This window comes from Schistocerca americana, chromosome X, assembly GCF_021461395.2.
Source record: "Schistocerca americana isolate TAMUIC-IGC-003095 chromosome X, iqSchAmer2.1, whole genome shotgun sequence".
NCBI classification, from domain to species: Eukaryota; Metazoa; Arthropoda; class Insecta; order Orthoptera; family Acrididae; genus Schistocerca; species Schistocerca americana.
Window position 1 is genome coordinate 609,828,233 of NC_060130.1, and position 27,687 is coordinate 609,855,919.

A 27,687-nucleotide genomic window follows, 5' to 3' on the forward strand; every position below is an offset into this window, starting at 1 on the left:
ATATTTTCAAGTGTACAAAAGTGCTGAATATTATAACAGTTAATGTGTCATAGCATCTCTTATGTATAATAATGTTGGAAATGACAATTTGTTATCCATCAAAGGTATTACATACCATCGCATTATATATACATGAATACACCCTTATTCAATCATGTAACATTGTTCCCTAACCCATCTAGTGAATTTAAAATATGGGATAATGGAAGTTAAATTTTAATCTCTACCACGACTGCACAGTTCAGTGTAAGTCAGAGATAGAGGTTATAGATGTGATTATACATGTACATTTAATCCATTTGGAAGTTAGTTTTAGACTTTAGTCAAGTGTAAAGTGACAATTAAGCCCAAATGTAAGTGACAGGCGAAACATGTTGCAAATCTGTTATAAGAACTTTCATTGAAAATTACGTATTTTTGAAATCTTATTGATGATGAAAATATACAACTTTGAATATGATAATCAAAATGCCTGTGTGAAATGCAAATAATGGTTAGAGCATTGAGTGGTCAATAGGCACAAAATGTATTTTGCTAAGCTTTACATTGACGTCAATCTTCAGAGCAAATTAACATAGAAAATACACACACACTCTCTCTCTCTCTCTCTCTCTCTCTCTCTCTCTCTCTCTCTCTCTCTCTCTCTCTCTCTCTCTCACTCACACACACACACACACACACACACACACACACACACATACACACACACACACACAGAGAGAGAGAGAGAGAGAGAGAGAGAGAGAGAGAGAGAGAGAGAGAGAGAGAGAGAGAGAGAGAGAGAGAAAGAGAGAGAGAGAGAGAGAAACATGGAGAGCATGAATGATTACATGATACTGGCACTGCAGCTCGACATGAGTGAGGAGCTATCCTGGGTGAGCAGAGTGTGCGCTGATATGAAACTTCCTGGCAGATTAAAACTGTGTGCCCGACCGAGACTCGAGCTCGGAACCTTTGCCTTTCGCGGGCAAGTGCTCTACCAACTGAGCTACCGAAGCATGACTCACGCCCGGTACTCACAGCTTTACTTCTGCCAGTACCTCGTCTCCTACCTTCCAAACTTTACAGAAGCTCTTCTGCGAACCTTGCAGAACTAGCACTCCTGAAAGAAAGGATATTACGGAGACATGGCTTAGCCACAGCCTGGGGGATGTTTCCAGAATGAGATTTTCACTCTGCAGCAGAGTGTGCGCTGATATGAAACTTCCTGGCAGATTAAAACTGTGTGCCCAACCGAGACTCGAACTCGGCAAAGGTCCCAAGTTCGAGTCTCGGACGGGCACACAGTTTTAATCTGCCAGGAAGTTTCATATCAGTGCACACTCCACAGCAGAGTGAAAATCTCATTCTGGAAACATCCCCCAGGCTGTGGCTAAGCCATGTCTCCGTAATATCCTTTCTTTCAGGAGTGCTAGTTCTGCAAGGTTCACAGAAGAGCTTCTGTAAAGTTTGGAAGGTAGGAGACGAGGTACTGGCAGAAGTAAAGCTGTGAGTACCGGGTGTGAGTCATGCTTCGGTAGCTCAGTTGGTAGAGAGAGCACTTGCCCGCGAAAGGCAAAGGTCCTGAGTTCGAGTCTCGGTCAGGCACACAGTTTTAATCTGCCAGGAAGTTTCTAGCAAAGATGCTACTGAGTACAACAGGGTAGATTTCAACAGTTGCTGTACAAAGCAAGTCATCAGGATCTTTTCCCATGATATCAGCTTCACTGAAGAATGTAAATGTGTATTGTCCTTATAACACATTCTTTGATCCCACAATCTTCTTAGCCTTCATCCTGTCTAGCCCATGCCAATCACACACCTCCACTCCCCCCCCCCCCCCCCAATCATACCCCTCACTCATTCTGTACCCACATTTCCTTCTCCACAGGCTCCTTCTCCATCTGCTCTATCACCTCCTTCCATTCCACTCTGCTGTTCATTGCACTTACAACTCTCCCAACATACGTCTGAATGAGATCACTGGTGCCATATTCATATCATATCCTACTATTGCCCCTCCCTTCCAGCTATCAGCCACCCCTCCCTCCAAAGATTCTCCCCATCCCTGGTTCTTGTCTCTTCACAACTGCTCCACACAACACAACCTCTTACCACAGTGAAGCTACATCACTGCTGCAATGTAATCAGCTGGGAGAATGAAGCTGTGCACATGTCTACAGGTATTTGTGTGTATTTTTTGTAAGTTAGCTCTGAAGAAGATCATTGTGTGAAAACTTAGTAGTACTGTCAGTGTTGTTTATGTGCCTATCCACTGCTTAATGCCTCAGCTGTATGCTGAGTTGCTAGCTTTAGTCCCTTGATTAAATATTTTAGTGTTATTGACAACAGACCTGATTTCTTATGGGGTGTTGACATGCACCCACATGCATGCACGCGCATTTACACACACACACACACACACACACACACACACACACAATGATTTTATAAGGAATTTGTAGAATAATCTCATACTGAAGAATTTTTTGTAATTTGTTATAAGAACTCTCTTACAATGTAACAAAAGACTAAGACCAGGTGACATTTTAATTTTTATTTGAATTTAGACAGTGTTTTAAATTCCTGATGCTGCATGAAAATTTGTTATAAAATGTGCATCCAACTGTTTCAGGATCTGTGTCAATATGTTCATCCAACTATTTCAGGATTATGTTACTTAAGACTATTTGTATACATGTGGTAGTTATCTTTACACCTAGCACATAATTGTTAACAGTTCTGTGGCCAGTTGGTGACAAATTATGTGCTGACTTCTGCCCTGGATTCTTCAGGCAAGATTTGTTTTACAAATTTTCTGACACCAGGATCGCTGAACAAAAACAGATTGCAGGTTAGAACATGTGTATAAATAAATTGTGTGAGTCCAACAATATAACAAAATTCACTGACATGAATGTTCTTGCCGTGGACAAGAGCTAAAATTCCCACTTATTCAGGGAAGCCATAGAAATCCACAAATATGACAATAGCTTCAACAATAAAGAGAAAAGCTTCAAGGTGGGTGGATCCTAAATTTCTGTGCTGCAGCAAACAACCATTTTAGGTAACACAGAGAGCACCACAGCAGCAGTGGCTGCAAAAAAGCTTTCACATGTTGGCACCACAGGTACATATGATCTACAGCCACAAGCTTGACTTCAGTCCACCCTCGGCACTGGTGAGTAAAGGTTTCACAATGCCAACCACTCACGCTGGAGGAACATCAGAAAAACTGTCAAACAAATGGCTGAAGAACCCAAGACAGAAGCCAACAGGCACTTTGTGTTTTGCATCTACTGCTGTAGTTATGTACATATTTTTTCACTGAAATTACACTGTTAATTTTTAAGAACATAATTATTTCATATGCATACAATGGAGGCACTCTCAGTATTTGGTATCAGTAAATTTATTTCTGCAGGAATTCCTTGCTGATAGATTTCCAAAGCACCTATCAGCCTTCTTTTATGGTATAAGTACGCTACTTACATTATGTCTATATTAGCTGCACTGTCCCCATGTACTTATACAGTACGGGATGTGTAGATAAATAAGACTTCTTAGTTGAGTGTCATGATCAACAGTTTCTGACATTTTTCTCAGGAGAAATATATTTGTGGGTAATATTTGAACAGATTTTATGTATATGAGTATCCTATGACATTAAAATGTCCACCATCAACCCCAGAAACTTGCTGCAGTAAACTTTTGAAATACTGGAGCCCCACAAGATAGATATCAAGATCATCTGCTTTAACTGCCCTTTTGCCCTTTTTGCTTGTATCCCCGTGAAAGCTGCTTTACTTCTATTTATAAAATGGTTGCACCCCCGAAATATTTGTATGCTCTATTTGTCCCTAAACATGTCCTCATTTCTAGATCCTTTGCAGATTCACTGGTGACTGATAGAACTGTGTCATCAACGCTGGTGGCTGTTGTTTAAGAGCACAAGATCACCCTGACTTTTGAAACCTTGCAGATTTATTAGTTATTTTTCTTTGAATGCTATTAAATGTAATGTAGATGTGGTAATCTGAAATAAATGGCACTAAATATACTGTGCTGTGCTACATTGCTCCTCTAAACTCAGTGAAACTTGTCACCAGGGTCACAAGAACACCTTTGGTTGTATGTGTTTTAAGGAGCTTTTACGGATGCACGTCTGGCATGACATAATTGCCTTATAGGTCAAATACATACAGATTTTTTAAACAATGTGCACAGTTCACAGCGTGCACAGCTAGCCCTTACCACTCAACTACATGTTTACATCAGTGCCACTAAGTGGTAGCACACTGCAACAGACTTTTATCCTCATTCACTTGGCATATATCCCTCCATATTTGTAGCACATTCCTCAGATATGCCAGTTCACTCACTATGTAGTAAAATTAGATCGGACACCAGTATATGTTATTATTATACTGACAGAAAAACCTATTTTGTGGGATTCTGAATGAGATACAGTATATTAAGTGTTGGATTTTATCATACAGTAATCTATTTGAGGCACTGAGAACTATAAAGCACATCATCATCGATTGTGAGACTGTAGCATTTGTTCATGTTTCTGACATCTGTTGATCTTATGGTGGGTCTGGTTTATCTGCACTGTAGACCCACAGTGTATATATGAATGAACATTCACAAAAAGCTGTCTCACTGGTTTCTCTGATGTTCACTTAAATGTCAGGTCAAAGACAGTGTGCTTTTGGCCCTTATGGCTCACAGCACCTCATTTGTATTCTATTCAAGTGACCTTGTTGGTAGATATTTAATCATTTCTGCAAACAGCAGTTTGTGTTTGGAGTCAGTTGTTAACTGTGCAGGAACCAGCTTTCCTATGCTGTGTCAACATGAGATCTGTTGAATCTGTTTTGAGTGCTTGCAGGAAAGAAAATTACCAGGAAAAGATAGCCACAAAGGAATTAGGGCCACGCAGACCTGATTCATTGTCTGAGAAAATGATGAAATCAAATAATCATGACTACAACCTAACATTTAACAAAGAAGTGTGTAATAAGCATAAATTCTTGTGTGAGTGGAATGTAAGAATGACTTATTTTCAGCCTGGAAGTTAATATGTTAACTAATACATGTATTTGGGATCTTCTACATTTGTCTGATAAATGCTTTCACTTACACAAAAATGGGGAGTAGTGAAAGCTTAAATATTATTTCATTCTTGCCATAAATTCTACTTAATTATGTACAGAACTACAAAATTCCACAAAAACTATTCTTTCTTTTTTCAGACAAGTTATGCATATTATTATTATTATTATTATTATTGACAGCAACTGAAGTTTTATATATTTGTTGATCCATGACAGTGATACAACAAATGCTATTTATTTTACACACTCATATTTATCTGAATTAAAAACTTTGTGAACGCCCAGAATTGATACTTACATGCTGCCACTGGTCATCAAGATAATGAAAAGGATAGACTCCTACTTCCCATACAGAATGTTGAGTCACAAACAGGCACGACGAAAAGATTGCCGTGCTTCTGTGACTGTTTGTGTGTTTGTGTGGGTGGGTGTTTTCTACTTCAAAAGAAGGCCTTTTGTCTGAAAGCTCAAATCATTGTACCTGCCTGTGACTTATCTCCTCTGTATGGTGAGTAGCAATCTATGCTTTCCGTAATTTTGTTGTTGATCCATCCCGGACTTTCCATTGTTAGAACTGTATTGTCAGCATGCATGACAGCTGTTTTATTTACAGCTTCAGTGATCATGAATCAACGCACCAGATAGTCAGCATGTTAACACTCAGCCTCCAGGATTCAGGGAAGAACACTTGCCCTGGGCCAGATTTGCCTTACAGATTAATGATGAGCCACCCAGCCTGGATGTGGTTTTTATGCATTTCCTCTTATCTTAGTAGGTGAATACTGAGCTGGTACCTGCCTCAGACACACTACGCAAACATTTAGAAAACTTTCTCACACTTGAATGTGAGACCCACTCTATACTCAGACAAATGAATAGACAAATTTCATTCTGGGAGGAGTGGTGGGATCAGTAAGGACATCTGGCCACCAGCTGTCACTAACATTGCCAAAATTCATCTAAGAAATCGCAACCCCATAGAGAGATGGCACAAGGCAAGGAAGGAGAAGAAGAATTGGTCTTTATGAGTCTTTAATTTTCATGATTTCCATAAATATAGTTTTTCCACATACACTAATTTACCAATGACATTACCCAAGTATGCTACATCCTCAACAATAACGATTGTAAAATTAAAGTGTGTAACAGGATTTTACAACTGTGCCCATGCTATTTAAGAGTGATTTGCTTATTTCAATTGTAAAATGCAACAATTAAAATGAATAAATGTTAATTAGATCACACATCCTATACAGTATATCCAGCATCAGAATTATTTAAATAGTAACGAAACAATTTGCAGAAGTCGCCATTAAGCCACATCACTGTTTCCCTCAGATGTAGTCACACGGCTGTATCAAAAGTTTGTTCTAAATCAATGTCTTTAATTGATGATAGTCACACCAGAATAGTATCAGTACACAAAATTTCAGCACAAATCTTGCAAAATACACAGCCCAATAAAAAAAGTGAAACATTCAGGAGACATTGTCAGAAGTCAATGCAACCTTGCACACACCATCAGTGGGTATGTAAATGGGTTGCACTTCTCTGTGGCAGATAGACTGGGCACCAGAGTGTGTTTGTGTGCTCATGTTTAGTGTTAAGAGGCCTGGTATGGTGCATCACTGTGAAGGATGCAGAGATGCCACATACTCATGTTAGACAGTGTAATCAGTATCAGACAGAGTTTGAAAGGGACCTCATTGTTGGTCTCCATTTGGCTGACTGATTGAATTGTACAATACCTAGATTTTGGGGCATTTGGATATTACAGTGGCCGGATGTTGGAATGCATGGGGGTAGCCATACCCACCAACATCAAAGTTTCATTTGACCACATCTTACCAGCCCAAGAGAGGATCACCATATGGTGCACTGAGCTCATCATACCACTCCACATCTGTACCTGCCATCTGAGAACAAGTAATGGGTTCCTTGCACATTCTATGTCCCCTCACCCCCACAACATTGGTCAGAGACTAGTAACAGTCAGACAAAGCAATTACCACCCGAGACATCTTACCACCACAACACAGTCAACTATGTTTGGAGTGATGCCTCATCTGGGGAGAATGTACTGCTGCTGAAAGGCATCACAAAGTGTTCAGCAACAAACTGTAGTTCTGCACTACATTGGATGGCCATCATTGGTGAGTATGCAACCTGGGGAGTGGTCCCATTCTTCCAGTGTTTTGGGTAAGCAGAGTGTTGTTACTCCTGGTGTCATGGTGTGGGGATCCATCGGGTAAGACTTCAGTTCATGGCTGGTAGTGATTGAGGGAACTGTGATGGCACAACAATATCTAATGGACATCCTGTGTCCTCACATGATATATCTCATGCGATACTGTCATGGTTCATTTTCAAAAGGACAATACTCATCCACATATGGCCAATGTCTCTATGAATTGTCTGTATGATGTTGAGGTACTCCTGTGGCCAGCAAGATCCTCAGCTCTCTCCCCAATAGAATATAAATTATGTGGGACTAGCATGGACATCAACTTCGTGTCAGTGGATGTCACAGACCAGATACAGCAGTTGTGGGCCATATTGGCCCAGGGGAGTATAAGCATGATGACACCCTTCCCAACTGAATCAGTGCATTCCTCCAGCCCATAGGTGGTTGCATCATTGTTCTGCTAATTAGGCTCATATTGCCAAGTTCTTTGTAAACTTGACTTAAATTTATGATCACTGAAATAACATTACATACCCTGAAATGATAATTAAATCAAGACCCTAAGTTGCCAACAGGTGTTGATATACATCAACTGGGACAGTTGAAACTGTTTGCCCCAACTGGGACTTGAACCCGGGATCTCCTGCTTACATGGCAGACACTCTATCCATCTGAGCCACTGAATGCACAGAGGATAGTGTGACTGCAGGGATTTAGCCCTTGCACGCTCCCCAAAAGACCCACATTCCCAACTTAATGTCCACACACTACATTCATAGTGCCCCTGCCCATTACGCTCATCACTCGTGGCAGACAATCTTACCTAGTCCCTTAAGAGTTCAGGCAATGTGTGTGCATCTGCACATGTATCACATACCCTCTTAAACCATGAAGTTTCATTTCATTTCCTTCTCCTTTTTGGGTCCTTCACCTATTTTGTCTGGCAGTATATTAAAGGCTTACACACAGAATGTCTACATAATTTTGAAAATTCAAATAACTTGCTGTTGTAGCAATATTCATAATCTTACATAACAAGTTACAAAGATGAAATATGGTATAAAAAATAAGTGTCATGTGCCAGCATTTTATACATCAACTGAAATCAGTTGTAGTCCATATTTCTTATAAAACTCACAGTTGCCTGCAGATAGGGACACAGAAAGAAAAGTGAAGGAAAAGATTATAGTGTGTAAGAATGATATGAAGAAAGCAACACTATAATGACTTGGAAACCTGTCCTAGTTAAGCACATAACTTCAAACAAAATCATTTTCCTGAGGATCAAAATATTCATAAACCAAGCACACAGCCATAAATACGACAATATCTAAGCAGAATCAAATAATGTGGAGCCACAACATAAAGGTAATATGGTTGAGTTGAAATCCTAGCTGAACATATTACAACTTAAATCTAAACACAAAACACAAGGCAGCAAAATCTCCAGATCTATCTCTACTTGTAATTTTTTTATTGCTGTTAACTAAAACATCCAGTGATGTTTTGCTCTTCCAGAATTCCATTCCTACACATCACCTCATTTTTACATGCCCCATTTTTCCATGAAGATAACTGACAAATCAAAATTGAGTATATTTTCTATGCAGACACAGTGTTTAAATGAATCATCATTCACTACATGCCCATCTGATTCCCTCAGTTTCTCTTTAAATTTACTAACAAATACATTCAGAATACTTCTCAGGCCAGTCTAAAACATTTGTTTCCAAAATTAATTAATATTTGCCAAATTTATTCCTTAAGTTCAAGACTCTTTACATGACTCTCAGTGTTGGAATCACATCCATGAGTCACAGCTTCTTCTCATGAATTTATTTGTTTATTTAGTCACCAGTCTTCTGACTGGTCTGATGTGACCTGCCACAAATTCCTCTCCTGTGACAAACTCTTCTTCTCAGAGCAGCAACTGCAACTTATGCCCTGAATTATTTGCTGGATGTATCCAGTCTCTGTCTTCCTCTATGGCTTTTACCCTCTGCAGCTCCCTCTAGTATCATGGAAGTTATTCCCTGATGTCTGAACAAATGTTCTACCATGATATCCCTTCTTCTTGGCAGTGTTTTACATATATTCCTTTCTTTGTCAATTCTACAGAGAACCTCCTCATTCCATACCTTATCAGTACACCTAATGGATAGCATTCTACTGTAGCACCATATCTCAATTTCTTCAATTCTCTTCTGTTCCAGTTTTCCCATACAATGCTGTGCTCCAAACATACATTCTCAGGAATTTCTTCCTCAAATTAAGCTTTTGTATGTCCATTCTTATTAGCAGGAGGTCTCAGGGACAATGGCCGTATACTGTCTTGACAAAAAATAAAAGCACCTACAGCCATCCTTATGGTTTTATTTTATTTTGTCACTACTAGTTTCAACACTTCATTGCGTCATCTTCAGTCTGTTTTTGCTGCGGTACAGGTTGATATGATCCCCATGCATAACCTGTCAATTGCCAGCATTACTGGATATGCAGATAATGTGTCAACACTCCAACTATCAACTGCCAGTTGTACGGGTAAAATAACCAGACAGGCAGTTCTGACATTGTGGTTGATAATGGAAACATCTGTCATACATCCATTTTGATCCGAGCACTTCAGACTTGGTCTTCCACTCTTACTGTTCTCTCTTGGTTCTTGTTCATATTGTATATCACCTGTCTTTCCCTACAACTTATCCTTATTTTTCTCATAATTTTGAACATCTTTCAGCATTTTACAATGACAAATTATTTTTCTAGATCAACAAATTCTATGAGCGTGTCTTGATATTTCTGTACTCTTGTTTCCATTATCAACCGCAATGTCAGAACTGCCTGTCTGGTTATTTTACCCCTACAACCACATTTCAGTCCCCCATGACTATTATATTTTCATCTCCCCTTATGTATTGAATTATCCCTTCAGTATCCTCATATACTCTCTTTTATCTCTTCATCTGCCATCTGCAGTGTTGGCATGAGTACCTGAACTATTGCTGTTGGTGTTGGTTTGCTGTCAATTCTGATAAGAACAACCACATCACTGAACTGTTCACAGTAACTCTCTCTCTGCCCTGCCTTCCAATTCATAATGGAGCCTACTCCCATTATACTATTTTCTGCTGCTGTTGACATTGTCCTATATTCATCTGACCAGAAATCCTTGTCTTCTTTCCATTTCACTTCACTTGCCTCCACTATATCTATACTGAGCCTTAACATTTCTCTTTTCAGATTTTCTAGCTTCCCTACAATATTTGAACTTCCAACATTCCGTGTCCTGATTTGTAGTACACTGTTGTTTCATTGGTTACTCAGTTATGTTATGTTATGTTATGTGGTTTATTCATCTCATTACATACAATTTTCAAATCATTTGATTTGATGTACAGGAGACATGTCAAGGTTTACAAAAGAAACTTTTCTCACTTTTTTATAAGAACTACAAAAGTTTACATTATATTTTACATTTCTAAGTTACAGCTACACATGTACATAAAATAATAAATGTATTACAATCCCTGTGTTCAGATTGTGAAGCTGTCCTCAATGAATTCATCGACAGAATAATAACACTTTTCCACCAGGAGAGTAAAGAGCAATCTTTTCAGTGAACCAATCTCCATTTTAAATATATTACTGCCTTTTATTTTATTGAAAATTTTTAACCCCATATACTCTGGCGTTTGGGCATAAAGTTTTAAACGATGTGTTGGAAGTTTGAAGTTATCTCTGTGGCGAGTGCTGTAGTTGTGGTCAAAACGGAAATTGTCTAGTGTATGTTGATTTCTATATAGGAACACCATCATCGCATATATGTAAAGTGAGGGGATAGATAGTACTTTTAAATTTTTTAACAGTGGTCGACAGGATTCCCGTTTTTTTGCAACACACATGTTTCTAATTACTTTCTTTTGTAATACTAGGAGCCTAGTGACATTTGCTGAATTTCCCCAGAAGATTATGCCATAACGAATAACTGACTCAAAGTAGCAGTGATAAACTATCTTTCTGGTATCTATGTTAGTGGCACCTGACAAAATACACATTGCAAATGCTAAGTTGTTCAGTTGATTTGCTAAGTAATCTATGTGTACCTTCCAATTTAAATTTTTGTCAAGATTTAGGCCTAAGAACTTCACGTGGTTTGCTTCTGTGATATCCTGATCATTGCAAGTTATCTTTATTTCACTCCTTTCTACTGATTTAGCTTCAAATTGCATCATTTTGGTTTTAGTTACATTTAGTTTTAGTCCATTTTGATAGAACCAAGATTCAAGTTTTTCTAAAGTGTTTTTGGCTTTTTCTGGAATATTTTCAGATACCTCATTTTCAATTAGAACTGATGTATCATCAGCAAATAAGACTGAATGAACATCAATAGCAAGTGGTAGGTCATTTACGTAAAAAAGAAACAGATAGGGACCCAATATCGAACCTTGTGGGACTCCTTGGGGAACTGTTTTCCAGTCTGATGAATAATTGGTTCCATTTGAAGTTAAAATTACTCTTTGTTTCCTACCTGACAGGTAAGAGCTAAACCATTTTAAAGCAGTGTCTCTGATTCCATACATCTGTAATTTGTGGAGGAGTAATGCATGGTTCACTGAATCAAAAGCTTTAGTCAGATCACAGAATATACCTGTGACCTTTCTACCTTTATCTAACGTGGAGCATATTTGTTGGATAAACTCATTTATAGCATTCGCAGTGCTTTTACCCTGTTGGAATCCGAACTGGTTTTTAAAAATTATATCATTTACAGTAAGAAAGTTATTAATTTGTTTTGCTGCAATCTTTTCAAACACTTTAGAGAAGACCGGCAAGAGAGAGATAGGGCGGTAATTCCCCATATCTTCTGTCGATCCTTTCTTGAATAGAGGTTTGATCTCACCATATTTCAATACCTCTGGAAAGCATCCCTGTTCATAAGATTGATTTATAATAGTTGACAGTGGTTGGGAAATAATATCATACACATACTTGATTACAGATGTTGTTATTTCATCCCACCCATGTGAGGTTTTGTTTTTTAGAGACAATATTTCCTTTTCCACATCCCTTTGGGTTATTTTTTCAAATTGTTTAAAAGATGTGTTCTGGCTGTTTTCCAAATTTGTGATGCCCTGATAGAATGTCATATCCACATCCGATCTTACTACGTTTAGGAAGAATTCATTGAAACAACTTGACATCTGAACAGGGTTTACTATAATTTCATTTTCATGTCTAATTTTCAAAATCTCATGAATTTTTACTTTGGCTCCTAGTTCAGACTGAACAACTGACCACACTGCTTTTGTCTTATTTCTGTGTTCTCGTATGAATTTATTATTTGCCATTTTTTTAGCTGCCGCTACAACTTTCCTAAATACAGCTTTATACTGTTTGACATAAATGACAAAATCTGGATTTCTGTTTGATTTTAACTCATTGTGGAGCTCTCTCTTTCTGGCACTAGAGATCTTTATTCCTGTTGTAATCCATTTGAGTTTACCATTAACCTTCTTTTGCTTATATCTACGAGGAAATGATTCATTAAATACCTCTAAGAAACAATTTAAGAATTTGTCATAGTTAATCGAGCTTGAACTATTGTAGTCTACAGGCCAGCTTATTATACTTAATTTACTGCGGAATAAATCCATTTTACTTTTACTGAGATCCCTTTTTATACACACTTCTGGAGGCTTTAGGTTATTTGCTTTTGGGAGCTCAATAAACAGAGCTGAGTGATCTGAAATACCCAAGTGTAAGCAGTATTTGTGCTTATTTCCACTGTCAAATATGTAGTTAGTAATAATATTATCAATGCAGGTCACTGATCTGCTGTTTTCCCTAGTGCCTTCAGAAAAATTTAGCTTGAAACCAGATTTCTGAGTTAAGTCACGAAATTTTGTGGAATCATTGCTTTCAACTAAGACATTTAAGTTGAAGTCTGCTGCTATAACAACTTTTTTCTTACTTTCTTTCTGGAGTTTTTCCAGGAGGCATTCGAATTTGCTTAAAAACACTTTTGTTACCGCACATCCAGGAATTCTGTAGATTGCTATAACCAATGTATTCAGATCACTCAGCTCTACAGAGCAACTTTCAAACACGCTCTCTTCATTTAAATAATTAAAACTATCTCTTACTGTATAACTTATGGAAGAATTGACAAGAATGCAGGAGCCTCCACGAGATTTGCTTATTCTACAAAAGCTAGCAGCTACCTTAAAATTATTAATACTATTTAGTACTTTTATACTATCTTCTGTTAACCAGTGTTCATTTAGGCAGATTATTTTAATATTTACGGATTCTGAAAGCAGAATTTTTAGTTCGTCGATTTTTGAGAATTTACGATTTGGTTGTTCTGCCCCTAAGCCATTTATATTCAAGTGCATCAATAGATCATTTTTTCTTTTAGTTATTTCGCGTGCATCCTTTGTTTGGTACCTAAACTTTTTATTTTCAGTTTGAATTTTTTCTTTGTCACCCCTATCACAATGAATTAGTTTCCCTTGCTTCTTAGGACTTTACACACGTCTATGAACATTTTACTAAGGTTCACAGAGCCTAATCTATTCAAGTGCAGGCCGTCTTTTCCCAGACACTTGCAGTTTAAGAATTTGTTTGGGTCAATGAATACTGCACCGAGTCTGTTGCACTGTTCCCTAATGCCGGTATTTATCCTGTTGATGTAAGTATCACTTACCGATCTTCAATGAATGATTCCACTAATTACCAGCCTGGCTGTTGGGTATACAGTTTTCGCCGATCTAATCAGATTCCGCGTTTCATTCACGATTTCTTCCTCACTGTTACTGCGGATGGAGTTTGTGCCCACGTGGATTAAGACACCTCTGTAATCGTCCGTACTTAAAGTTTTGTTACCAGTTTCGCCCGTGTTTCTTTTCGTGGACAATACATTCTTAAAGTGTTTGTTGAGCTGATGCGATCGGATTCCAGGTCGAACATCGACCTTGCAATCCGGCACAATAACATTTTTTAATATAGAATCACCTATTAACAGAAAATCGTTTTTGTCATCTTCTTTGTTCGTTGCACTTTTACGTTTGCCCTTCTTATTATAGGAAACTGTTTTCCATTTATACTTATCACTTGTTTCACTGACAGAGTTCTCTGTTGTATTATTTGCCGTATTACACAAATGCGGATGTTTGCCACTTTGTTCAGTAATGGGTTGATTTCTACACACGCAGGATTTTCTTTCAATAACCAGTTCAGAATTTTCTTGTTTCAATGCTAAAATTTCCGCCTTCAGCGCTTCAATGTCACTTTGAAGCAATTTAATAATTTCTTCTTTTGAGTTCACGGTACTTACGAGTTCGGCCGTCTCCATACGCAAACAATGTGGACACGACCATGGAAACTCGTCTTTTATGAGTTTTAAATTCACTTTCGCGCATTTTTCATGAAACCAGTAGTTACACTTCACACAAAAGATGCCTTTCATGACGCGTTTCGAACATTCTCTACACGATGAACTATTTAATTTAACCTTTTTTGAGGACTGAGATGTGTCACAACACTCTTTTATCGGCGCCATCTTGCATCCAGTCTTATTCTCATAGACACCTCTGCACTGGCAGTCCCCTCCTGGAGATCTGAATGGGAAACTTTTCCAGAATCTTTTGAGTTCATCATGACACTTTTCTCAGCTACAGGCTACACGCCCTGTAGATACACTTTATGTGTCTTTAATGCAATGATTTCTGTTGCCTTCTGCATCCTCATACCATCAATCTTCATTGAATTTTCCACCTTGAGTGGCAGTTTCCCACCCACAGGGCAAGAGAGTGCCCTGAACCTCTGCACACTTTTTCACCCTCTTTGACAAGGCTGTTAGCTGAATGATGGTGACTTCTAATACTGGAAGTGTTTGGCCACCACTGCTTATGAATTTTATTAAAAATTTAAGTGGTGGTGGAGTTGAAACCTGAGACTTCATTAATATCAAGCTGAAGTCCTCAAAGTGGTGCTTTAATGTTTGGAAATAGGTGAAAATCAAATGGGATATAGTTGGGACTATATGTAGGATGATAAATGGCAGTGAACACAAGGTGTCTCATTGTTACATAAGTCACAGTGCTTGTGTGTTTTTTGGCATTGTCATGCTGAAGGAGATTGTGCTTCAAGTGTGGACAAACACTTTGAATTCATACTTTCAGTTTTCTGAGGATCTCTCATGCATCAACCTAGTTATGGTACACACCACCGCATAACACACTGCAATTCAGAGCCCTCTAATGGCCAAGGGTTGCATCTTGTCACCGAGTAATATGTATGGCATGTAATACATCAACCAATATTGAGAACAGAATAAAAAATTTGAAGGCATTCCTTTTCAGCAAGCCCCCATATATCACGAGGAACAGCTGGTTTTTTGAAGTATTGGCTATCCTGCCAACTTGACTATTTCAAACTTAGTCCCAGTATGTACAAATTTGTGTACCCTTTTATTGGTATTGAAGTAGTAATGTAGTTTCAAAGAGCCTCTTCTCTTTGGTGGTGTGTATATTGACTTACTAAACTAAACTGATGTCTTTTATTCTTGTTGCTGATGATGAATGGCTGAATTAGTGATTTATTTCTATGTAAATCTTATATAATGTGTTTCAGGATGTCACCAGTATTTAATGCATTTTTGGCAAACTTGCCACAATTGTTGGACCAAAATCAACTTATGGGCTGTTCTCTCCTGCCAACATGCCTTGTGCTTTTACAGTATTGTCCTTGTCCTCATCATCCAGGAGAATTCCAAGTTCCAGCATATAGCCTATGGTTTCTCGAGCCCCATACACGTCGGTCTTGGCTAATGGCAGTTCTTGTTCTGATGTACAAGGTATCCTAGACTGGTTAAAATATATTAAGATATATTATTAGTAGTTTTACAAATATTATTTTTATAATGGTATTTCAGCTAAATCCTTTCACATATAAATTTAACTGCTACATTTTTATACATTATGGATTCTAATTTAGACACAACACATGACTTTAATCAATTTATTATAATACTTCTTATAATTATAGTGTCCATTATTTCTAAAATATATTTTGTGGTGAAGTCTTTTAATGTAACGCTACTGATCTGTTCTTTGTGCCATTATATGTATTGCAAAAATGTCTGTGCAAATAGCAACCTTTTCTTTAAGATAACTGTACTGGAAATTTCAAACTGCTTATTGGGAACTACTTCAGAGTAGCCTCATTTCTTCAATTTTCTCTTCCACATACCATATATGTTTCATCTCTCAACCATGAAGAGTCATGGTACAGATGATATTTTATCTTCTGTTTACATAATGACATATATTTTCATATTTATGAGTTCTACAACTTCCACAAAACAGCATGAGCCACAACATCAATGCTTGCACTAAATATGCCCTTTCAATGTTAAAAACATATGATAGTGCACTTACTGTTTGTAACTGTGCAGAAAGACATGTTAGATTGCATTATCGGCAGTAAACTAATATAAACAGTAACAACTGAAACACTGAAATATACCTGGGAGTAACAGTCCAGAGGGATGTAAATGGACTGACTTGCTAAAAATATTTGTAGTGAAAAACAGATTCATTGCAAGAATTTAAGAAAATGGAATTCATTCATGAAATCACCTGGTCAATTGATTATTTAATATTTTTTGTTAATTTGGTCTCTTACTATCGAAGATTAATAGATGAGATATCAAAGATACAAAAAAGAGTAATGCGCTTTACTATGGGATTGATAAGCAGGTGTGAGAATATTATGGAGATGCTCATCAAACTCTAGTGACAAGTGCTACAACAGTGACATTTTACTCAAGGAGAAAGTAACTTAAAATTTGGTGAGTTTATATTCTGCGAAAAGTCAAGCACTGTATTACTTCCTCTTGCATACATCTTCCAAAACAACCACATTCAGAAAATAAGAGAACTCAGCTTTTAGGGAAGTTTAATGACAGTTATTCTTTTTGTCGACCAATTCGGAATGGAATACAAAGAAGAGACAATGATACTGGACACTCTAGGAGTTGTACCTGTTGTCGAGCAGTCACCCATTTTATTACACTTTATGAAGAAGTTGATAAAATATTAATATATGGAACCTGGATCTGTAATGATTGTACTACTTATTACTGTATTAGAGAGGTATTTTTTTCCATTTCACTGCAAACTTAACTCCTCAAAACTGACCAAACTGCTGTTTCTGGGTTTCAAATAAATATATTGTTTGCCATTTGCTTTACTGGTTTAGGTGTTTTGTTAAAAGTTTTTTGTATGTGCACACATATTTAAGGAATGCAAGCTTTGAATTAATTTTTATCTCCATGTGTAGTTTTGTCTTATTAACTCTAGATGCACTAACTCATTTTGATATGTGTGACCTACTTTTGTGAGCCTTGTTCCATATTGTTACCAAATAGAAGCATTTACTGAATTCAGTATTCAGTTGAAAAATTGTAGTTGCCCTTTGTGGAAGTGTATTTCATGAGTGACCACCTGGTGAGGCTCAGTTTTTTTAATAAATACCTCCATACTTTCTTTTGGTTGAACTAACTGAATTTAATTTTGGCAACTATACAGGCTGCACTGATCTCATTGCAATTTGTAATTTGATCCTGCTATAAGAGCAACTTATCCATATTTAGTAGAACCTACTGATTCTTTTCCTATATTGTTGATCAAGTTTCTGAACATAGTCCATGGTTAATAACTGCTGATACACTCATGTTCTCTGTGACAAAGTTTCACACAAATTTTGAAATATTATATGCATGCCTGTCTCTGAATATTTTCACGTTTTATTCCTGAAGAATCAAGTTAACCAAGTTCACTAGCAATTCTTTTTATTACTATGACCAGTTTCAGCAGATTTGATCATTTGAAAATGGGTCACAACCTGAAACTATTCCCCAAGTGAATAAAAGTCAAATTCACAATGTTGCCTGTTTTTCTATCGTATTGTGGCTATCATGCCTACATTTATGTGTTCACTATGCTGTTCATAGCAGCTTACCTACACTTCAGTTCTCTTATTTATTATTAGATCAACTCCTGCATTACCTTACATGTTTTTGTGTCAGTGACACTGTATTCCCCCTTCCCCTCACTGATGGACTATGGACATAGCCATTGATAGGTTGGTTTGCATGCCTTAGCAATTCAGACAACATACCATATCTGCAACTACAACATAGGGGTATCCATTGAGAGATCTGACAAAGGAGTGGTTCCTGAAGAGGGGGAGCAGCCTTTTCAGTAGTTCCAGAGGCAACAATCTGGATGATTGATTGATCTGCCCTAGTAACACCAAAGAAAACGTCTTTGCTATGCTGGTACTGCAACGGCCGAAAGCATAAGGATACTTCAGCAGTAATCTTTCCCAAGGCCATGCAGCTCTACTATATGGTTAAATGATGATTGTGTTGTCTTTGGGTAAAATATTCTGGAGGGAAAATAGTCCCCCATTCAGATCTCTGAGTGGGGACTACTCAGGAGGATGTTGTCATCAAGAGAAACAAAACTGGCTTTCTACACATTGGAGCCTGGAATGTTGGATCCCTTAATCAGGCAGGTAGATTAGAAAATATGATAGATGGATAGGTTAAAGTTAGATATAGTGGGAATTAGGGAAGTTCAATGGCAGGAGGAACAGTAATTTTGGCCATATAAATACAGGGTTATAAATACAAAATCAAATAGGGGTTATGCAGGACCAGGTTTAATAATGAATAAGAAAATAGGAATGTGAGTAAGTTACTATGAACAGCATAGTGAACATATCATAGACAAGACAGACAAATAGCCCACACCTACCACACTAGTACAAGTTTATATGCCAACTACCTCTGCAGGTGCTGAAGAGACAGAAGAAATGTATGATAAGATAAAATGATTATGCAGATAGCTAAGGGAAATGAAAATTTTTTGTGATGGGGGACTGGCATTTCACAGTAGGAAAAGCAAGGTAAGGAAAAATAATGAGGCAATGTAAACTGGGTGAAAGGAATGAAAGACAAAGCTGTCTGGTAGAATTTTGTGTAGAGCATAATTTAATCATCACTGACACTTGGGTTAAGAATCATGAAAGAAAGTTGTATACATGGAAGAGACCTCATCTACATCTACATGATTACTCTGCTATTCACAATAAAGTGCCTGACAGAGGGTTCAATGAACCACCTTCATGCTATCTTTCAACCGTTCCACTCTCGAATGGCACGCAGGGAAAACAAGCACTTAAATTTTTCTGTGTGAGCCCTAATTTCTCTTATTTTATCGTGATGATCATTTCTCACTATGTAGGTGGGTGGCAACAGAATTTCCATGGGCAGATGTGGAATTTGATAACAATTAATTGTTTATGAACTATAGATTAATACTGAAGAAATTTCAAAAAGGTAGGAATTTAAAGAGATGGTAACCAGAGGTTGTCAAGAGTTTCAGAGGGAGCATTAGGCAACAGATGACTAGAATAGATAAAGGGATACATTAGAAGGCACATGAGTAGCTTTAAGAGATGAAATACTGAAAGCAGTAGAGAATCAAATAGCTAAAAAGACAATGCCTAAAAGAATGTCTAGGACAACATGGGAGATATTGAATTTAATCAATAGAATGAGAAAATATAAAAATGCAGCAAACAAAGTAGGGGAAAAGGAGGACAAACATTAAAAAAATTACACTAACAGGATGTGCAAAATGGCTAAGCAGGAATGGCTAGAGGACAAATGTAAACATTTAGAAGTATATTTCGTTAGGGAAAAGATAGATACCACCTACTGGAAAATTACAGAGGCCTTTGCATAAAAGGGAAGCAGCTGTATGAACATCAAGAGCTCAGACGGAAAAACAGTATTAAGCAGAGAAGGAAAGCTGAAAGGTTGAAGGAGTGTGTAGAGGGGCTGTACAAGGGAGATGAACTTGGGGCATCATTATAAAAATTGAAGAGAACACAGATGAAGATGATATGAGAAATATGATACTGCAAGAAGAATTTGATAGAGCACTGGAAGATCTAAGTCAAAACAAGGCACTTGGAGTAGACAGTACACTATCAGAACTACTGACAGCCTTAGGAGAGCCATCCATGACAAAATTATTCCATCTGGTGTGCAAGACATATGAGACAGGTGAAATAACCTCAAACTTCAATAAGAATGTAATAATTCCAGTTCCAAAGAAAGCTGGTGCTGAGAAGTGAGAATATCACCAAACTGTCAGTTTACTAATTCATGGTTGCAAAGTACTAACATGAATTCTTTACATTATAATGCAAAAGCTGGTAGACATCAACTTTGGGGAAGATCACTTTGGAATCTAGAGAAATGTTGGAACATGAGGGCAATACTGAACCTACAGCTTCTATTCAAAGATAGGTTAAGGAAAAACAAACCTTCGTTTATAGACTTAGACAAAGCTTCTGACAATGTTGACTGGAATACTCTCTTTGGAATTCTGAAGGTAGCAGGGGTAAAATACAGGGAACAAAAGGCTGTATACAACTTGTACAGAAACCAGACGGAAGTTATAAGAGTTGAGTAGCATGAAAGGGGAGCAGTGGTTGAGAAGGACAGGGTTGTAGCCTATATCTGTTTGACCCTGCAGCCAAGCGACTAGCGCGAGGTTTGGTGTTCTCGTAAAGATAAGTTATTTTAGATTATAAAACACATAGATTAGTACTGATTACGTGGTAAATAAGTGTATTAGTGTGCCGTTTAAGTGTACCATTAAAGGTTTCATTTCTCATTACGTAATATAGCAGAAAACGCGAAAAGACCGTACAGTCGTATTTTCTGTTTACGTTCTGCTGCAGCAAATCTATAGAATTTCGTTTAGTTGTTCCTTGCTCTCTCCAGCAATTTAACTTAGCGTACCTCTTCATTATTTAACTAGCATTTCCGGAAAGTAGCGTAAAGTTTAACTTGTTGTTTCAGAAACTTTGCACTTTTGTTTTTGTTTACACACAGTTGCGTATAGGCCAAATTTGTGTAACCATATTTTCGTGTTTATCTGTAATTTAACTGACTTATTCTTAATAAATTATTACGTTTATCATGAGTGAAAAGTGCTTGACTTGCCGTAGAATTGTTAGGTCGGGGCTTTGGTGTGATGGGTGCTGTAGTTTTTTCCATGTGGGTGACTGTAGTGGCGTGGGAATAGGGGAAGTAAATGAGACTCATCAGTGGTTTTGTAGGATTTGTAGTAGAGATAGGAAGATACTGGAACAGGAGGGGAAAATTGCTGCCCTTCAGGCTGAGTTAGACAAGGCCAGGGGAGATCTTGACAGGTTAAGGAGGGAGAAGGGTAAAGAGAGGTGGGAAGTAGCAACAGGCAACAGGAGGAACAGGCCTAGAACTTTGTCTGACAGCTTTATGGTGAATGTGGAAAATAGATTTGACCTGTTGCTTCAGTTAGAAGCTGGTGAGCCTCAAGCAGTTACAGGTGTAGACAGGGCACAACAAACTTTCAGCAGCAAATTGAAAAGTAAGAATGTAGGGAAATCAGTAAAGAGAAAGAAAGTGTTGTTGTTAGGTAGTTCCCATGGAAGAGGTGTTGGCCAACTCTTGCAGGATGAACTAGGATCAGAATACCAGGTCACCAATTTTTTTAAACCTAGTGCTGGTCTGGAGCAGGTGACAGAGGATTTAGGATCACTTTGCAAAGATTTCACTAAGGAAGACACCGTGGTTATAGTGGGTGGGGCAGGTAACAGTATTGACAGAGATCCTGGGTACAGCATAGAGTGTGACCTGGCGAAGATTGCATCAGCATCGAGGCATACCAGTGTTGAGTTTGTATCTGTTCTTGGGCGCCATGACCGACCTCATTTGAACTCTTCTGTCAAGAGAGTTAATTTGGAGCTGGAACGGCTGCTCATGTCGGGTGCGGGGTCACACATTGGTGTGGTTCATGTTGATTCTGTCAGTAGGTGGGATTATACTAGGCATGGCCTTCACCTCAACAGGAAGGGGAAGGGTAAATTGGCTGGGGAAATAGCAGGAAAGTTAAAGGGGGGAGGCACTGTCATGAGTGGTAAAATACCAGTGGTTATAGGATTCAGAAAAGACCCTTTTTTAGGGTAGGGAGGACAGAAAGAAAACAAATTTTAAGAGAGGTCAGAACTGAGATAAACCTTCAGTTTGAGAAAGAAATCAAAAAACATAATTCCAGCTTATTACATCAACATAAACAGCCATTGGTTAAGAATTTTCAACTGTCAGCAGATATTTTAACTCCATCCAATTTTAAGTCAGTCAATGTGAAATGTCAGCTATCTTTATTGCATCAAAATATTCGAGGACTGAGAAATAAAATTAATGAATTAACTATCTGCATAGATGAATTAGAGTCTTCAAACCCAGCTGACATAATCTGCCTCTCTGAACATCATGTGACCACTGGTATAGAACTTTTAAGTGTTACAGGGTTTAGGTTAGCATCTCACTATTGTAGATCAGAAATGGAGAAAGGAGGAGTTGCCACATTCATCAGGAACTGTCATAAATTTAAGAACATAGACATTCATAAATTTTGCCTAGAACAGCATATGGAAGCATGTGCAACAGAATTAGATTTTCACAAAAAATCTTTCATAATATTAAGTGTATATCGAGCACCTGCAGGTAACTTTAATCTGTTTGTAAACCACCTTGAAGCTGTACTGGCCCATTTAACAACCAAAAACAAAGAAATAGTGGTTGCTGGTGATTTCAATGTAGATTTCCTTAAAGACTCTCCCAATAAGAACCTATTTGAGTTAGTAACACTATCATTCAACTTAATTCCCACAGTAAAGTTCCCCACTAGGATAACCACTTGCTCACAAACAGCCATTGATAATATCTTTATAGAAAAGTCAAATGAACAAAATTATATTACAGAACCAATAGTCAATGGCCTCTCAGACCATGACATGCAGTTCCTTCTGTTAAATGTTAATACTGAACAGGATATAAAATCTGTTAAATCTGAGCTCAAGAGGGTAATCAGTAAGCCAAAAATTGATTATTTTAGGACACTCCTCAGAGACATTCACTGGACTGATGTTTACAGTGCTCATGGCATGAATGAAAAATATAACATTTTTGCTAATAAAGTGCTTACCTTATTTGAACACTGCTTTCCCCCAAAACTTACCAAGGTTAGAGCAAAGTCTACAAAGAAGCCATGGATTACTCGAGGAATAGGGGTATCTTGTAAAACAAAAAGAAAACTGTATCTGTCAATCCGAAACATTTCCAATGTTGATGCTATAGCACATTATAAGAAATACTGCAAAATATTAAAGACTGTAATACGGATGTCAAAGCAAATATATTACAAGGAAAAGATAGTCATATCAGATAACAAAATAAAGACAATATGGGATATAGTGAAGGAGGAGACCGGTAGAACCAGACATGAAGAGGAACAAATAGCATTAAGAGTAAATGATGCATTGGTGACAGATGTGTATAGTGTTGCAGAACTTTTTAACAAACATTTTATAACTGTTACTGAAAAGATGGGGTTGTCAGGTTCGGTAGATGCTGCTATGGATTACCTTAGACCAGACATTTCAAGTAACTTCCATAATATGAATTTGACCCTCACTACCCCAACAGAAATAATGTCCATCATAAAATCTTTAAAATCAAAAACATCTAGTGGGTATGATGAAATATCAACAAAGTTAATTAAAGAATGTGATTCTGAGCTAAGTAACATATTAAGCTATCTGTGTAACCAGTCGTTTATCAGTGGAATATTTCCCGAATGGCTGAAATATGCTGAAGTTAAGCCACTGTTTAAGAAGGGAGATAAAGAAATAGCATCAAATTTCCGTCCAATTTCACTGTTGCCAGCATTCTCAAAAATTTTCGAAAAAGTAATGTACAGTCGTCTTTATAACCATCTTATCTCAAATAACATACTGTCAAAGTCACAGTTTGGATTTCTAAAAGGTTCTGATATTGAGAAGGCTATCTACACTTACAGTGAAAATGTACTTAATTCATTAGACAAAAAATTGCAGGCAACTGGTATATTTTGTGATCTGTCAAAGGCATTTGACTGTGTAAATCACAATATCCTTTTAAGTAAACTAGAATATTATAGTGTAACAGGAAATGCTGCAAAATGGTTCAAATCTTATATCTCTGGCAGGAAACAAAGGGTGTTATTAGGAAAGAGACATGTATCAAGCTATCAGGCATCATCCAACTGGGAACTAATTACATGTGGGGTCCCACAAGGCTCCATTTTGGGGCCCTTACTTTTTCTTGTGTATATCAATGACCTTTCATCAGTAACATTACCAGATGCCAAGTTTGTTTTGTTTGCTGATGATACAAACATTGCAATAAATAGCAAATCAAGTGTAGTCTTAGAAAGATCAGCCAATAAAATATTTGTAGACATTAATCACTGGTTCCTAGCCAATTCTTTGTCACTAAACTTTGAAAAAACACACTACATGCAGTTCAGAACTTGTAAGGGGTGTCCCAAGAGTATATGTCTAACATATGATGACAAGAAGATAGAAGAAGTGGACGGTGTTAAATTCTTGGGATTACAGCTTGATAATAAATTCAACTGGGACGAGCACACCACAGAACTGCTGAAGCGTCTTAACAAATCTCTGTTTGCAATGCGAATTTTGTCAGACATAGGGGATATAAAAATGAAAAAGCTGGCATACTATGCTTACTTTCATTCCATAATGTCATATGGGATTATTTTCTGGGGTAATTCATCAAGCCAAGCTAAAGTTTTCCGGGCACAAAAACGTGCAGTAAGAATTATATGTGGTGTGAACTCAAGAACATCCTGCAGAAGCCTGTTTAGGGAACTAGGGATACTAACTACAGCTTCCCAATATATTTATTCCTTAATGAAATTTGTCATTAAAAATATATCACTTTTTCAAACCAACAGCTCAATTCATGGAATCAATACTAGAAATAAGAATAATCTTCACAAGGATTTAAAGTCACTTAGTCTTGTACAAAAAGGTGTGCATTATTCAGGAACACACATTTTCAATAACTTGCCAGCAGCCATAAAAAGCTTAACAACCAATGAAATTCAGTTTAAGAGAAGCCTAAAGGATTTATTGGTGGCCAACTCCTTCTACTCCATTGATGAATTTCTGAGGAAAACCAACTGATTTGTATATAAGTACAACATAACTTCTGCACAATTTCAGTGCAGTAATGTGTTCACTGAAAATTTGTGTGTGTGTGTGTGTGTGTGTGTAAGTATAATCTAACTTCTGCACCATTTCAGTGCAGTAATGTGTTCATTGTAAATAAGTATTACAGTAGTTGTATTACATGTCTCTTACCTTATAAATAAATATAAAACTTTTTTATTTTAAATTCAGTGCAATAGTATTTGTAAAATGACTCTTAGTGTTCATTAAAAAATGACGATCATTCCACTTGGGACCTGTGGAATGGTACATTAGCTTATTTGTTTTAGTTTAAATATTTGTCATGTATTGTTGTTTTTCTGACATGTTCCACATCCTGGAGGACCTCCTCACTACGGATCAATTGGAATGAAAGTAAATCTAATCTAATCTAATCTGGTATTCAGTCCATACATTGAGAAAGTAAAGAAGAAAACCAAAGAATAATTATGGATAGGGACTATTGTTCTGGAAGAATAAACAAAAACTTTGAGGTTTGCCAACGACATTTGATTTCTGCAAGAGACAGCAAGACACTTGGAAGAGCATTTGAATGGAGAGGGCAGTGTCCTGAAAGAGGGATATAAGATGAACATTAACAAAAGCAAAACAAGAGTAATGGAATGAAGTTGAATTGAATCAAGTGATGCTGAGAGAATTAAATGAGACATTTAAAATAGTAGATTGGTTTTGCTGTTTGGACAGAAAAGTACCTAACAATGGCCAAAGCAGAGAGGATATAAAATGTAGACTGGCAATGACAAGAAAAGTGTTTCTGAAGAAGAGAAATTTGTTAACATTGAATACAGATGTAAGTGTTAAGAAGCCTTTTCTGAAGGTATTTGTATGGAGTGTATCCATGTATGGAACTGAAGCATGGATGATAAACAGTTTGGACAAGAATATAATAGAAGGTTTCAAAACATGGTGCCACAGGATCATGTTTAAGATTAGATGGGTAGTTCATGTAACTAATGAGCAAGTACTGAATAGAACTGGTGAGGAAAGAAATTTATGGCACATCCCGACTATAAGAAGGAAGTGGTTGATAGGACAAATTCTGAGACATCAAGAGATCAGGAGTTTAGTATTGGAGGGAAGTAAGGGGGCTTAAAATTGTAGACGGAATCCAAGAGATAAAAACAGTAAGCATATTCAGAAGAATGTAAGATTCAGTAATTATTTGGAGATAAAGAAACTTTCACAGGATAGGGTAGTATGGAGAGCAGCATCAAAACAGTATGAGGACCACAACAACAACAAACCTGTACTAACATGCCCAGAAGTTGCTGTTCTTCCTGCAACCAGATTTCAGTTCTTCCACACCATGTCTAAACTATATGTAACATAAACAAAATTGTTATTACTTTTAGAAACACCAGAGAAAAGACATTTGCTTTTTTGTTGTGTGCATTACTGTAAAGTCTATGGCACAAAATACTTTTTATTGAAGCATATATTAAGATTTGTTACAATCTGTTCACATATTGAGCATAGGAAAAGTGATTGCTTATGTGCCTCTTGTATGTATTTTTTTTTTTTTTTTTTTTTTTTTTTTGTATAATTTTTGTCTTCATAGTCTCTGTGGGAACATTACATAAGGGGTGAATTATGTGTGTAGGTTCTAACATGAAGGTTAGTCTTTGGCATTTTTTAGCATGTTGTTCTGTAATCTTTAAGTGCCTGCCAAGTGAAATTTCTTAACTTTTCACAACACCCTAGTAAGATGAATGGAACTGGTGCATTTGTGCTGACTTTCTTTACATATCCTGTTAGTTTGACCTGGTCTAGACACCACACACTTGATCACTATTCCACCATTAGCAACAGAGATGTTCTCTGGCAAAAGTGTTGTTTCCCAGTGCCTTATCAGTAAATGATGTCTGCAACTAAGCCAGTATATCTGTTCTAAATCAAATTACCACATTTAATATTCCCAGGTATTTGTATGACATGAATGTCTCAAGTTATTATTCATAAATCTTCAGTTACATTTTTTAATTTCACGAAGGTGACACTTGTTAATAGTTAGTTAATAGTCTTAGTGCCAGGTTGATATATTGTCATAATCAGATTTGGTATTACTGTAAATATCACTATATAAGTATATGTCATAGAGAATCACAACTGCAAAATATCAGAGAATGAAGCAAGTACTAACCACTAAGTCATAGGCCAAGACACACACCCATGCCCGAGGGAGGACTTGAACCTACGGAG

The 27,687-nt window shown here is 37.3% G+C and overlaps 1 protein-coding gene across 1 annotated transcript in view; it reads left to right on the forward strand.

Moving 5' to 3' along the window:
• LOC124554918 (protein unc-79 homolog) overlaps nucleotides 1-27,687 on the forward strand; it is an 859,177-nt gene that overhangs the window by 424,235 nt on the left and 407,255 nt on the right. The window contains exon 27 of the mRNA XM_047128608.1: nucleotides 15,919-16,141. Coding sequence (XP_046984564.1) covers nucleotides 15,919-16,141 — 223 coding nt within the window. The remainder of the gene's footprint in view (nucleotides 1-15,918; nucleotides 16,142-27,687) is intronic.